The sequence below is a fragment of the Drosophila santomea genome, chromosome 2L (assembly GCF_016746245.2).
Source record: "Drosophila santomea strain STO CAGO 1482 chromosome 2L, Prin_Dsan_1.1, whole genome shotgun sequence".
In the NCBI taxonomy this organism is placed as follows: Eukaryota; Metazoa; Arthropoda; class Insecta; order Diptera; family Drosophilidae; genus Drosophila; species Drosophila santomea.
In genome coordinates this window covers 8,038,638-8,053,701 of record NC_053016.2, presented here as the reverse complement: position 1 = coordinate 8,053,701, position 15,064 = coordinate 8,038,638, and the positions used below count along the sequence as shown (strand labels likewise).

Below are 15,064 nucleotides of genomic sequence, written 5' to 3'. Positions count from 1 at the left end.
GGGGTTATAATTAAATGTCCCACCAAAATTTAACGACGTGGGAGAACTCTTTTTTTCCTTTAACATACGAAAAAGACCAACGAGAAACCAACTAACAACTGAAAGTTATGAGATGGTAGTACCAAATGTCCCACCAAAAAATTCCCGACCTGGGAGTCGAACTTACGCCTTAAAATTCTGCAAGGTTTAGCATATTCTCAAGCAAAAAAAAAAAAAAAACTAAAGTTGAACCCACGTCTCAAATCTATGGTAATTGACAATCTTAATTTAGTCACGACAATAAAAAAAAAAAACTGGGAAAACTGGGAATCGAACCCATATCTTCAAGTTATACAAATTTGAAAAAAAAAAAAATATTTCGAGCCTGGGAATCGAACTCACGTCCCAAACCCAACAAATCTGAATCCGATTTGTACCAAATCAGAGCAGACAAAGTTCAAGTTTAACCTAGGATGCTGTCCCATTGCCGCCGGCGGTAGTGGAGTCAGCTTCGACATCCTTGTCGGAGAGAACTGACGCGCCGGCCGGAGTTCAAGCCCAGGTATAGTATGGAACCGGGACTTAATCCCGGTGGTAAAAGTTCTAAAGCCAAAAATTACTGACGATTGTTGATTGTTGATTGTTGATTGTTGATTGTTAATTGAACACAAACAGACATACAAAAATACACATTTTAGGAGTATACACTTTTCTTTTAACATAAAAGAAAGACCAGCATGGGTCACACACGTCTTGTAGTAGTTATGGGGTTATAATTAAATGTCCCACCAAAATTTAACGACGTGGGAGAACTCTTTTTTTCCTTTAACATACGAAAAAGACCAACGAGAAACCAACTAACAACTGAAAGTTATGAGATGGTAGTACCAAATGTCCCACCAAAAAATTCCCGACCTGGGAGTCGAACTTACGCCTTAAAATTCTGCAAGGTTTAAGCATATTCTCAAGCAAAAAAAAAAAAAAAACTAAAGTTGAACCCACGTCTCAAATCTATGGTAATTGACAATCTTAATTTAGTCACGACAATAAAAAAAAAAAACTGGGAAAACTGGGAATCGAACCCATATCTTCAAGTTATACAAATTTGAAAAAAAAAAAAATATTTCGAGCCTGGGAATCGAACTCACGTCCCAAACCCAACAAATCTGAATCCGATTTGTACCAAATCAGAGCAGACAAAGTTCAAGTTTAACCTAGGATGCTGTCCCATTGCCGCCGGCGGTAGTGGAGTCAGCTTCGACATCCTTGTCGGAGAGAACTGACGCGCCGGCCGGAGTTCAAGCCCAGGTATAGTATGGAACCGGGACTTAATCCCGGTGGTAAAAGTTCTAAAGCCAAAAATTACTGACGATTGTTGATTGTTGATTGTTGATTGTTGATTGTTAATTGAACACAAACAGACATACAAAAATACACATTTTAGGAGTATACACTTTTCTTTTAACATAAAAGAAAGACCAGCATGGGTCACACACGTCTTGTAGTAGTTATGGGGTTATAATTAAATGTCCCACCAAAATTTAACGACGTGGGAGAACTCTTTTTTTCCTTTAACATACGAAAAAGACCAACGAGAAACCAACTAACAACTGAAAGTTATGAGATGGTAGTACCAAATGTCCCACCAAAAAATTCCCGACCTGGGAGTCGAACTTACGCCTTAAAATTCTGCAAGGTTTAGCATATTCTCAAGCAAAAAAAAAAAAAAAACTAAAGTTGAACCCACGTCTCAAATCTATGGTAATTGACAATCTTAATTTAGTCACGACAATAAAAAAAAAAAACTGGGAAAACTGGGAATCGAACCCATATCTTCAAGTTATACAAATTTGAAAAAAAAAAAAATATTTCGAGCCTGGGAATCGAACTCACGTCCCAAACCCAACAAATCTGAATCCGATTTGTACCAAATCAGAGCAGACAAAGTTCAAGTTTAACCTAGGATGCTGTCCCATTGCCGCCGGCGGTAGTGGAGTCAGCTTCGACATCCTTGTCGGAGAGAACTGACGCGCCGGCCGGAGTTCAAGCCCAGGTATAGTATGGAACCGGGACTTAATCCCGGTGGTAAAAGTTCTAAAGCCAAAAATTACTGACGATTGTTGATTGTTGATTGTTGATTGTTGATTGTTAATTGAACACAAACAGACATACAAAAATACACATTTTAGGAGTATACACTTTTCTTTTAACATAAAAGAAAGACCAGCATGGGTCACACACGTCTTGTAGTAGTTATGGGGTTATAATTAAATGTCCCACCAAAATTTAACGACGTGGGAGAACTCTTTTTTTCCTTTAACATACGAAAAAGACCAACGAGAAACCAACTAACAACTGAAAGTTATGAGATGGTAGTACCAAATGTCCCACCAAAAAATTCCCGACCTGGGAGTCGAACTTACGCCTTAAAATTCTGCAAGGTTTAAGCATATTCTCAAGCAAAAAAAAAAAAAAAACTAAAGTTGAACCCACGTCTCAAATCTATGGTAATTGACAATCTTAATTTAGTCACGACAATAAAAAAAAAAAACTGGGAAAACTGGGAATCGAACCCATATCTTCAAGTTATACAAATTTGAAAAAAAAAAAAATATTTCGAGCCTGGGAATCGAACTCACGTCCCAAACCCAACAAATCTGAATCCGATTTGTACCAAATCAGAGCAGACAAAGTTCAAGTTTAACCTAGGATGCTGTCCCATTGCCGCCGGCGGTAGTGGAGTCAGCTTCGACATCCTTGTCGGAGAGAACTGACGCGCCGGCCGGAGTTCAAGCCCAGGTATAGTATGGAACCGGGACTTAATCCCGGTGGTAAAAGTTCTAAAGCCAAAAATTACTGACGATTGTTGATTGTTGATTGTTGATTGTTGATTGTTAATTGAACACAAACAGACATACAAAAATACACATTTTAGGAGTATACACTTTTCTTTTAACATAAAAGAAAGACCAGCATGGGTCACACACGTCTTGTAGTAGTTATGGGGTTATAATTAAATGTCCCACCAAAATTTAACGACGTGGGAGAACTCTTTTTTTCCTTTAACATACGAAAAAGACCAACGAGAAACCAACTAACAACTGAAAGTTATGAGATGGTAGTACCAAATGTCCCACCAAAAAATTCCCGACCTGGGAGTCGAACTTACGCCTTAAAATTCTGCAAGGTTTAAGCATATTCTCAAGCAAAAAAAAAAAAAAAACTAAAGTTGAACCCACGTCTCAAATCTATGGTAATTGACAATCTTAATTTAGTCACGACAATAAAAAAAAAAAAACTGGGAAAACTGGGAATCGAACCCATATCTTCAAGTTATACAAATTTGAAAAAAAAAAAAATATTTCGAGCCTGGGAATCGAACTCACGTCCCAAACCCAACAAATCTGAATCCGATTTGTACCAAATCAGAGCAGACAAAGTTCAAGTTTAACCTAGGATGCTGTCCCATTGCCGCCGGCGGTAGTGGAGTCAGCTTCGACATCCTTGTCGGAGAGAACTGACGCGCCGGCCGGAGTTCAAGCCCAGGTATAGTATGGAACCGGGACTTAATCCCGGTGGTAAAAGTTCTAAAGCCAAAAATTACTGACGATTGTTGATTGTTGATTGTTGATTGTTAATTGTTAATTGTTAATTGAACACAAACAGACATACAAAAATACACATTTTAGGAGTATACACTTTTCTTTTAACATAAAAGAAAGACCAGCATGGGTCACACACGTCTTGTAGTAGTTATGGGGTTATAATTAAATGTCCCACCAAAATTTAACGACGTGGGAGAACTCTTTTTTTCCTTTAACATACGAAAAAGACCAACGAGAAACCAACTAACAACTGAAAGTTATGAGATGGTAGTACCAAATGTCCCACCAAAAAATTCCCGACCTGGGAGTCGAACTTACGCCTTAAAATTCTGCAAGGTTTAAGCATATTCTCAAGCAAAAAAAAAAAAAAAAACTAAAGTTGAACCCACGTCTCAAATCTATGGTAATTGACAATCTTAATTTAGTCACGACAATAAAAAAAAAAAACTGGGAAAACTGGGAATCGAACCCATATCTTCAAGTTATACAAATTTGAAAAAAAAAAAAATATTTCGAGCCTGGGAATCGAACTCACGTCCCAAACCCAACAAATCTGAATCCGATTTGTACCAAATCAGAGCAGACAAAGTTCAAGTTTAACCTAGGATGCTGTCCCATTGCCGCCGGCGGTAGTGGAGTCAGCTTCGACATCCTTGTCGGAGAGAACTGACGCGCCGGCCGGAGTTCAAGCCCAGGTATAGTATGGAACCGGGACTTAATCCCGGTGGTAAAAGTTCTAAAGCCAAAAATTACTGACGATTGTTGATTGTTGATTGTTGATTGTTATTGTTAATTGAACACAAACAGACATACAAAAATACACATTTTAGGAGTATACACTTTTCTTTTAACATAAAAGAAAGACCAGCATGGGTCACACACGTCTTGTAGTAGTTATGGGGTTATAATTAAATGTCCCACCAAAATTTAACGACGTGGGAGAACTCTTTTTTTCCTTTAACATACGAAAAAGACCAACGAGAAACCAACTAACAACTGAAAGTTATGAGATGGTAGTACCAAATGTCCCACCAAAAAATTCCCGACCTGGGAGTCGAACTTACGCCTTAAAATTCTGCAAGGTTTAAGCATATTCTCAAGCAAAAAAAAAAAAAAAAACTAAAGTTGAACCCACGTCTCAAATCTATGGTAATTGACAATCTTAATTTAGTCACGACAATAAAAAAAAAAAACTGGGAAAACTGGGAATCGAACCCATATCTTCAAGTTATACAAATTTGAAAAAAAAAAAAATATTTCGAGCCTGGGAATCGAACTCACGTCCCAAACCCAACAAATCTGAATCCGATTTGTACCAAATCAGAGCAGACAAAGTTCAAGTTTAACCTAGGATGCTGTCCCATTGCCGCCGGCGGTAGTGGAGTCAGCTTCGACATCCTTGTCGGAGAGAACTGACGCGCCGGCCGGAGTTCAAGCCCAGGTATAGTATGGAACCGGGACTTAATCCCGGTGGTAAAAGTTCTAAAGCCAAAAATTACTGACGATTGTTGATTGTTGATTGTTGATTGTTGATTGTTAATTGAACACAAACAGACATACAAAAATACACATTTTAGGAGTATACACTTTTCTTTTAACATAAAAGAAAGACCAGCATGGGTCACACACGTCTTGTAGTAGTTATGGGGTTATAATTAAATGTCCCACCAAAATTTAACGCCGTGGGAGAACTCTTTTTTCCTTTAACATACGAAAAAGACCAACGAGAAACCAACTAACAACTGAAAGTTATGAGATGGTAGTACCAAATGTCCCACCAAAAAATTCCCGACCTGGGAGTCGAACTTACGCCTTAAAATTCTGCAAGGTTTAAGCATATTCTCAAGCAAAAAAAAAAAAAAAAACTAAAGTTGAACCCACGTCTCAAATCTATGGTAATTGACAATCTTAATTTAGTCACGACAATAAAAAAAAAAAACTGGGAAAACTGGGAATCGAACCCATATCTTCAAGTTATACAAATATTTCGAAAAACTAAAAAAAAATCGATGAAAAAAGAACAAATATTTCGATGCGCCTTGGCGGAATCGAACTGACGCGCCGGCCGGAGTTCAAGCCCAGGTATAGTATGGAACCGGGACTTAATCCCGGTGGTAAAAGTTCTAAAGCCAAAAATTACTGACGATTGTTGATTGTTGATTGTTGATTGTTAATTGTTAATTGAACACAAACAGACATACAAAAATACACATTTTAGGAGTATACACTTTTCTTTTAACATAAAAGAAAGACCAGCATGGGTCACACACGTCTTGTAGTAGTTATGGGGTTATAATTAAATGTCCCACCAAAATTTAACGACGTGGGAGAACTCTTTTTTTCCTTTAACATACGAAAAAGACCAACGAGAAACCAACTAACAACTGAAAGTTATGAGATGGTAGTACCAAATGTCCCACCAAAAAATTCCCGACCTGGGAGTCGAACTTACGCCTTAAATTCTGCAAGGTTTAAGCATATTCTCAAGCAAAAAAAAAAAAAAAAACTAAAGTTGAACCCACGTCTCAAATCTATGGTAATTGACAATCTTAATTTAGTCACGACAATAAAAAAAAAAAATGGAAAACTGGGAATCGAACCCATATCTTCAAGTTATACAAATTTGAAAAAAAAAAAAATATTTCGAGCCTGGGAATCGAACTCACGTCCCAAACCCAACAAATCTGAATCCGATTTGTACCAAATCAGAGCAGACAAAGTTCAAGTTTAACCTAGGATGCTGTCCCATTGCCGCCGGCGGTAGTGGAGTCAGCTTCGACATCCTTGTCGGAGAGAACTGACGCGCCGGCCGGAGTTCAAGCCCAGGTATAGTATGGAACCGGGACTTAATCCCGGTGGTAAAAGTTCTAAAGCCAAAAATTACTGACGATTGTTGATTGTTGATTGTTGATTGTTAATTGAACACAAACAGACATACAAAAATACACATTTTAGGAGTATACACTTTTCTTTTAACATAAAAGAAAGACCAGCATGGGTCACACACGTCTTGTAGTAGTTATGGGGTTATAATTAAATGTCCCACCAAAATTTAACGACGTGGGAGAACTCTTTTTTTCCTTTAACATACGAAAAAGACCAACGAGAAACCAACTAACAACTGAAAGTTATGAGATGGTAGTACCAAATGTCCCACCAAAAAATTCCCGACCTGGGAGTCGAACTTACGCCTTAAAATTCTGCAAGGTTTAAGCATATTCTCAAGCAAAAAAAAAAAAAAAACTAAAGTTGAACCCACGTCTCAAATCTATGGTAATTGACAATCTTAATTTAGTCACGACAATAAAAAAAAAAAAACTGGGAAAACTGGGAATCGAACCCATATCTTCAAGTTATACAAATTTGAAAAAAAAAAAAATATTTCGAGCCTGGGAATCGAACTCACGTCCCAAACCCAACAAATCTGAATCCGATTTGTACCAAATCAGAGCAGACAAAGTTCAAGTTTAACCTAGGATGCTGTCCCATTGCCGCCGGCGGTAGTGGAGTCAGCTTCGACATCCTTGTCGGAGAGAACTGACGCGCCGGCCGGAGTTCAAGCCCAGGTATAGTATGGAACCGGGACTTAATCCCGGTGGTAAAAGTTCTAAAGCCAAAAATTACTGACGATTGTTGATTGTTGATTGTTGATTGTTATTGTTAATTGAACACAAACAGACATACAAAAATACACATTTTAGGAGTATACACTTTTCTTTTAACATAAAAGAAAGACCAGCATGGGTCACACACGTCTTGTAGTAGTTATGGGGTTATAATTAAATGTCCCACCAAAATTTAACGACGTGGGAGAACTCTTTTTTTCCTTTAACATACGAAAAAGACCAACGAGAAACCAACTAACAACTGAAAGTTATGAGATGGTAGTACCAAATGTCCCACCAAAAAATTCCCGACCTGGGAGTCGAACTTACGCCTTAAAATTCTGCAAGGTTTAAGCATATTCTCAAGCAAAAAAAAAAAAAAAAACTAAAGTTGAACCCACGTCTCAAATCTATGGTAATTGACAATCTTAATTTAGTCACGACAATAAAAAAAAAAAAACTGGGAAAACTGGGAATCGAACCCATATCTTCAAGTTATACAAATTTGAAAAAAAAAAAAATATTTCGAGCCTGGGAATCGAACTCACGTCCCAAACCCAACAAATCTGAATCCGATTTGTACCAAATCAGAGCAGACAAAGTTCAAGTTTAACCTAGGATGCTGTCCCATTGCCGCCGGCGGTAGTGGAGTCAGCTTCGACATCCTTGTCGGAGAGAACTGACGCGCCGGCCGGAGTTCAAGCCCAGGTATAGTATGGAACCGGGACTTAATCCCGGTGGTAAAAGTTCTAAAGCCAAAAATTACTGACGATTGTTGATTGTTGATTGTTAATTGTTGATTGTTAATTGAACACAAACAGACATACAAAAATACACATTTTAGGAGTATACACTTTTCTTTTAACATAAAAGAAAGACCAGCATGGGTCACACACGTCTTGTAGTAGTTATGGGGTTATAATTAAATGTCCCACCAAAATTTAACGACGTGGGAGAACTCTTTTTTCCTTTAACATACGAAAAAGACCAACGAGAAACCAACTAACAACTGAAAGTTATGAGATGGTAGTACCAAATGTCCCACCAAAAAATTCCCGACCTGGGAGTCGAACTTACGCCTTAAAATTCTGCAAGGTTTAAGCATATTCTCAAGCAAAAAAAAAAAAAAAACTAAAGTTGAACCCACGTCTCAAATCTATGGTAATTGACAATCTTAATTTAGTCACGACAATAAAAAAAAAAAACTGGGAAAACTGGGAATCGAACCCATATCTTCAAGTTATACAAATTTGAAAAAAAAAAAAATATTTCGAGCCTGGGAATCGAACTCACGTCCCAAACCCAACAAATCTGAATCCGATTTGTACCAAATCAGAGCAGACAAAGTTCAAGTTTAACCTAGGATGCTGTCCCATTGCCGCCGGCGGTAGTGGAGTCAGCTTCGACATCCTTGTCGGAGAGAACTGACGCGCCGGCCGGAGTTCAAGCCCAGGTATAGTATGGAACCGGGACTTAATCCCGGTGGTAAAAGTTCTAAAGCCAAAAATTACTGACGATTGTTGATTGTTGATTGTTGATTGTTGATTGTTAATTGAACACAAACAGACATACAAAAATACACATTTTAGGAGTATACACTTTTCTTTTAACATAAAAGAAAGACCAGCATGGGTCACACACGTCTTGTAGTAGTTATGGGGTTATAATTAAATGTCCCACCAAAATTTAACGACGTGGGAGAACTCTTTTTTTCCTTTAACATACGAAAAAGACCAACGAGAAACCAACTAACAACTGAAAGTTATGAGATGGTAGTACCAAATGTCCCACCAAAAAATTCCCGACCTGGGAGTCGAACTTACGCCTTAAAATTCTGCAAGGTTTAAGCATATTCTCAAGCAAAAAAAAAAAAAAAACTAAAGTTGAACCCACGTCTCAAATCTATGGTAATTGACAATCTTAATTTAGTCACGACAATAAAAAAAAAAAAACTGGGAAAACTGGGAATCGAACCCATATCTTAAAGTTATACAAATTTGAAAAAAAAAAAATATTTCGAGCCTGGGAATCGAACTCACGTCCCAAACCCAACAAATCTGAATCCGATTTGTACCAAATCAGAGCAGACAAAGTTCAAGTTTAACCTAGGATGCTGTCCCATTGCCGCCGGCGGTAGTGGAGTCAGCTTCGACATCCTTGTCGGAGAGAACTGACGCGCCGGCCGGAGTTCAAGCCCAGGTATAGTATGGAACCGGGACTTAATCCCGGTGGTAAAAGTTCTAAAGCCAAAAATTACTGACGATTGTTGATTGTTGATTGTTGATTGTTAATTGAACACAAACAGACATACAAAAATACACATTTTAGGAGTATACACTTTTCTTTTAACATAAAAGAAAGACCAGCATGGGTCACACACGTCTTGTAGTAGTTATGGGGTTATAATTAAATGTCCCACCAAAATTTAACGACGTGGGAGAACTCTTTTTTTCCTTTAACATACGAAAAAGACCAACGAGAAACCAACTAACAACTGAAAGTTATGAGATGGTAGTACCAAATGTCCCACCAAAAAATTCCCGACCTGGGAGTCGAACTTACGCCTTAAAATTCTGCAAGGTTTAAGCATATTCTCAAGCAAAAAAAAAAAAAAAAAACTAAAGTTGAACCCACGTCTCAAATCTATGGTAATTGACAATCTTAATTTAGTCACGACAATAAAAAAAAAAAAACCGGGAAAACTGGGAATCGAACCCATATCTTAAAGTTATACAAATTTGAAAAAAAAAAAAATATTTCGAGCCTGGGAATCGAACTCACGTCCCAAACCCAACAAATCTGAATCCGATTTGTACCAAATCAGAGCAGACAAAGTTCAAGTTTAACCTAGGATGCTGTCCCATTGCCGCCGGCGGTAGTGGAGTCAGCTTCGACATCCTTGTCGGAGAGAACTGACGCCGGCCGGAGTTCAAGCCCAGGTATAGTATGGAACCGGGACTTAATCCCGGTGGTAAAAGTTCTAAAGCCAAAAATTACTGACGATTGTTGATTGTTGATTGTTAATTGATCACAAACAGACATACACAAAGTATAACACAAATACACATTTTAGGAGTATACACTTTTCTTTTAACATAAAAAAAATACCAACATGGGATTCGAACTCACGTCTTGTAGTAGGTATGGGTTATACTTAAATGTCCCACCAAAAATTTAAATTGTACTGCGCCTATGGCTAATGAATCTGCTTTTATAGTTCCTAAGATCTTGATGGTCATATGGACGGGCAAGCGGACATGGCTAGATCGATTCAATTATTGATCCTGATCAAAAACATACATATATACTTTATATGATCGAAAACGCTTCTTTCTTCCTTTTACTTACTTTTTTTTCTTCTCTACAAGTAACGGGTATAATAACAGTTACGTTTTGTTTTTGATTTATTAAAATGCATTTTTTCTACTTTTGCACTTCAGCGTTATCTTCAAGTTAAGCACTATCTAAAGATGTTGTGATGGCGAAGATGGCATCCGGAGATCTATCGCTGACTAGCACGAGTAGCCAGGAGGGTAAGTCGCCGAATTCATTTAAAAAACATACCAATAGCATCCTTAATTTTAGAAGAGAGCTCGGAGTATGTGGGGTATGATAATACCCTCCGACCACCTTCCAACTCCAGCGGGAGCACCACAGCTGCCAACATGTCCAACAACAATGGGCCCTCAAAGGGCGTCAATAGCGGAGTGGGCGTGTCGGGAATTTCCGGTGGAAACGGCGCCAATACGATATACTGCAGGCGCAGTACAAGTCCGCACTTCTGGAGCTAACTACCCTGCGCCATCAGCATGCGAGCACCAAGCGGCGATGCGATGAGTTAGCCACCGAACTAACTTTATACCAGGAACACTACGTGGCCGATCGCAACAAGTTCACTGATATGGTGGAGGAGAGCGCCCGATTCAAACGTTTGCTGCTGGAAACCCAAAACCAACAGAGCCAGCAGGCCCAAAATGGAAACAGCCAAGTGACGCCAGTCGGCAGTGGTAATCCCTATTACTTTGGCAAGACGCAGGGATGCGATGGAAGCTGCAGTGAGAAGCTGGCCGAACTGAAGAAGGAGCGAAATATGGTCGCCGTGGAGAGGGAGAAGTACAAGAAGTCCTACATCGAGCTAGAAAAGGATCGCAATTACTACCGGGAGCGAGGCGATGAAAACCAGAAACTGAAGGTTCTGCTTTCCCAGGAGAGTAAGAATGTGCTTTCCCTTACCGAGGAACTTAATCAACTGCTCTCGGAGAAGGACAATGTGCTGCAGGAGCACCAGAAGATGTCTGACGATCTGGTGCTGGCCAACAAGGAAATTGAACGGCTGAAAAAAGACGAACAGCTTGCCAGGGCCGAAATCAAAGTTTTACAACTGGCCAACGCGGATCTTAAAAGCGCGATCTTCTGAAGTCTCGCGATAGCTCGTGGTCGAAAGAATTTCCTAGTGGAAAGGAGCTGGAGAACAGCAAGGAACTGGAAAAGCTGCGCAAGAGCCTAGAAAGGCTCTCTCTGAGGTGGAGCGTTCAAGCCAGGATGCCGAAGAAGCAAAGCGCGTCAGGGATTGGGCCATATCGCAACGTGAAAAGATTGTGCAGGAGCGGGATTCGGTGAAGACGCTCTGTGACAAGATGCGCCACGAGAGAGATAAAGCCATATCCGACTCGCTGATGGCCATCCGAGATAGCGAAAGATTAAGAAGCAGAAGGACGAAGCGCAGAAGAAGATCGACTTGCTAAAAGAACAAATGGAGCAGCAGGAGCGCCAAAATCTTGACAGTAATGCATCCGGACCCGCCGCTGTTTCCGCCCAAGCAGTTACGAGGTGAAGATCTTCTGGAAATAGAGCTGTCCGGCTACGAGCACACGTCCGACCTTGGCATAATCCTGGATGACAGCAACAAGCGAAAACTGGTGTGTGGCGTGACCAGCAGTTCACCCGCCTGCGGCAAGCTCAAGATCAACGATGTGATCTGCAAGGTGAACAACTTGGACTGCCAGTCCTTGTCGAAGCGGTTGGTTCTTGATGAGATCCGCGCCTGTGCTCCTCGTTCCCTCCTGCTCGTTTCCCGAACTCGTCACAGCAAGCGTCATGCCTATTCTGTTCAGCTAAAAACTAGGGACAGGGACTGCCCGCATGGCCTCCAACTGGACATGGGAGTGTTCATTGCAAAGATCGAGCAGAACACGCTGGCCTTTTACGAACCGGAGCTGGACGTTGGCGACCGAGTGTTAAGCATTAACAACAAGTCGATGGACTCGGTGCAATCAATCGAGGAAGTTATGCAGCTGCTCAATGATCCCGCAACGATGGGCTAAATCTGTTTGCCCTTAAATACGTGCAGGATCAGTTACCCCCGGGAATGACCACCTCGTCGGCGCAGACAGATTCCATTGACTCCATGCAGCATGTTTCGATTGCCGGTGGAGGTGGAGGCAGTGGGCCCAGTAGCGCCACCAAACATCCGTCCAGGTTCGCCGAATTTTTCTTCCGAAAGCTTAAGTTCAGCAAGCCGGGCACACCAGAGGATAACTTTGAGCAGGAGCACGACGATGCCATTGCTGCTTTGGATTCTGTGCTCAGTGAAAACAGCTCTGAGAAGAGCAAGGAGAATCTGTTCAATCGCAAAAAGCGCACCAAGAAGGAGAAAGAGGCCTCCAAGAGCATGGGCACCTGGCCGCGGACCAACATCTCGCATGAAAATCCAACGGGCACCATGCGGGGCAATGAGAAGAAGCGTGCTCTGATGTCGCTTTTTACAGCGGGTCCTATCAATGTGGACAAGGATGACGAACTGATGGCTGATGTTGGGCTGCCAGAGAAGCAGCCAGCAGCGTTGATCCAGGACCAGTTGCCTCCACCGCTGCCGCCACAAATGTCGAAGCCACTGGCCCACATTCGGGGATCCAACGGGGGCGCTATAAAGACGCATCCAAACCGCAATTCCAACCCGGTGAGCTCGGGAGTCTCGGCATTGTTTCCACCCGGACCCTCAAATGGAATGCCAACCGCTGGTTATCCCACACATCCGAGGCATTCGCTATACGGTGTGACTGCCGAAGAGATTAGCCAAAAGCCGATTCAGCGAGCCCCTCTAATGGGCGCCAATGCCAGGGTTAAAATGCCCTCACAGGAGCGCTACGGAACCAGGCCGCACAGTAACCATCGCCTGTCGTTAAATATCACACCCAGCGGTGATTTTACCAGCCCAAGACCAGTGGTCAGCAGGCGCAGCAGCAAGTAATGAACGCCTCGTCGGCCTCGACGGGCTTTGGTCTAGGATCGGGATCAATGGGTGGTGGAACGGGTCCGGCGGCCGGAGAGTTTCCAGTGCGCAAGCAACAGGTTTATGACGTCTTCCATCCGCCTCCACTGCCCAAGAACAGCTCAGGATCTAATCCCAACGCCGTGTTTATGCCACTTAATCCGCCCAGAGGGAGTCACCCGCTGCCCGTTGGACAACCGCCGGACGTGGTGTCTCTGAATCGCAGAACTCTATAGAGTCAATACTGTCTGCCAAGAGTCCCGCAATCAGCGAATACGGGATGTACGCCAAGCGCCATGTGCCCCAGGCAGTAAGGCATGTGCCGAAGTACCCGAGTGACAGCGAGAGCATTGGCTCCGGAGTTCACGGCGGATATGGCGGGTTTCTGGCAGTCCACCCATATGCCAGGAAACAGACACACGCAGCTTTTCCCCACTTTTGGACCCGGTGGTCGGGGTAACCGCAGATCCAGTCCATTGACCCTGCCTTCACCCCGCCTCAGCAGCAGTTGCAACAGCTTCCAGCGGCGACGGCACCGCACGACAGCGTTGGAATACCCACAGATCTGGACTACCATCCGCACCATCACACGCAGACCAACCCGATGCCGCATCCACACCCCCATCCGCATGCTCCATACTTGGATTACGGACACGGTCCCTATCCATATATGGGGTGGCGGAGGAGTCTCGGGAGTTGGTGGAGCTATCTATGAAGGCGGAACATTTCCGCGCAAAAAAGACAATCAGCGGTTAAGGATTCCATCTAATCCCAGTGTGGGCCAGCAAGAGTAGCAGTATGGTGAAGAACAGCTCTGGTAGCATTGACCACCATTATGTGACGAGCACGGGGCCAACCTCCGGAGGATCCATGTCAGCATCGTCATCGGATCGCGCACCCATGTCACTGATAAGCTCCAGTATTCACAACAGTTACGTTGCAAATATGGCAGGAGGGAATGGAACTGGATCGGGCGTAGGAGTGGGAGGAGGCGGTGGAGGTGGTAGTGGCCGCGGTTCGCCCATGCCGCAAGGTCCATGTAGAGGTGCTTAGCCATGGAGGCGGCGGAAGTGGCAAGCGCAACTCCAATGTGCCTGCGGATTTTCTCTGCCCCGGAGACCTTAGAAGAGTCACATCGACAAGCGCGACAAGTCGCTAGGTATCACAATTCAGTGCAACAACAACGGCGGCGGAATATTTGTGTCAACCGTCGCTGACAAAAGCACGGCGATGCGTGCCGGTCTCCAGGTGGGCGATCAACTCTTGGAAGTATGTGGCATTAACATGCGGGCGGCCACGCAGGAGATAGCGGCCAACGTGCTGCGTCAGTGCGGCGACTCCTTCACAATGCTCGTTCAGTACAATCCGGAGAGTAAGTACATCGATCCCTCCCGCCCCACAGTATCCCATTCTAATTGTAATGTCTTCCTGCAGAGTTCCCTTCAATTGAGTACGAGGGAGCGCACAATTTGGAACCAGAATCTCCCGTCAACCATTCGGGCTCTCCGACTCCGCGCAACTCTCCGCGTCCTCCTGCCCGCAACTCGCTCTTCCCGTTGCCGATGCAACCGCAGGCTCCATCAACGAGATCTGGCTCGAGAGCC

The 15,064-nt window shown here is 42.7% G+C and overlaps 4 protein-coding genes across 6 annotated transcripts in view; all 4 read left to right on the top strand.

Annotated features, from left to right (window-relative positions):
• The window catches only part of LOC120443805 (disks large homolog 5), a 45,329-nt gene that overhangs the window by 9,315 nt on the left and 20,950 nt on the right, over window positions 1–15,064 (top strand). The window lies entirely within an intron of this gene.
• Window positions 10,677–11,606, top strand: LOC120444042 (nucleoprotein TPR-like). Its single transcript, XM_039623548.1, has 3 exons — window positions 10,677–10,722; window positions 10,775–10,896; window positions 10,950–11,606. Exons 1-3 carry the CDS (start codon window positions 10,677–10,679, stop codon window positions 11,604–11,606), a joined length of 825 nt encoding a protein of 274 aa, XP_039479482.1.
• On the top strand, window positions 12,483–13,439 carry LOC120443807. Its single transcript, XM_039623148.2, has one exon. The coding sequence runs from the start codon at window positions 12,558–12,560 to the stop codon at window positions 13,437–13,439; it is 882 nt and encodes a 293-aa protein (XP_039479082.2). The 5' UTR covers window positions 12,483–12,557.
• LOC120444024 (period circadian protein-like) lies at window positions 14,145–14,513 on the top strand. Its single transcript, XM_039623524.1, has one exon. The coding sequence runs from the start codon at window positions 14,259–14,261 to the stop codon at window positions 14,511–14,513; it is 255 nt and encodes an 84-aa protein (XP_039479458.1). The 5' UTR covers window positions 14,145–14,258.

What these genes read in the sequence shown, in the direction of transcription:
- LOC120444042 (XM_039623548.1), top strand. Translation starts at nt 10,677, where the DNA reads ATGGCATCCGGAGATCTATCGCTGACTAGCACGAGTAGCCAGGAGG. An exon ending in TAGCACGAGTAGCCAGGAGG is followed by an intron (nt 10,723 to 10,774) that starts GTAAGTCGCCGA and finishes CCTTAATTTTAG; the next exon opens with AAGAGAGCTCGGAGTATGTG. An exon ending in CAAAGGGCGTCAATAGCGGA is followed by an intron (nt 10,897 to 10,949) that starts GTGGGCGTGTCG and finishes GATATACTGCAG; the next exon opens with GCGCAGTACAAGTCCGCACT.
- LOC120443807 (XM_039623148.2), top strand. Translation starts at nt 12,558, where the DNA reads ATGACCACCTCGTCGGCGCAGACAGATTCCATTGACTCCATGCAGCAT.
- LOC120444024 (XM_039623524.1), top strand. Translation starts at nt 14,259, where the DNA reads ATGGTGAAGAACAGCTCTGGTAGCATTGACCACCATTATGTGACGAGC.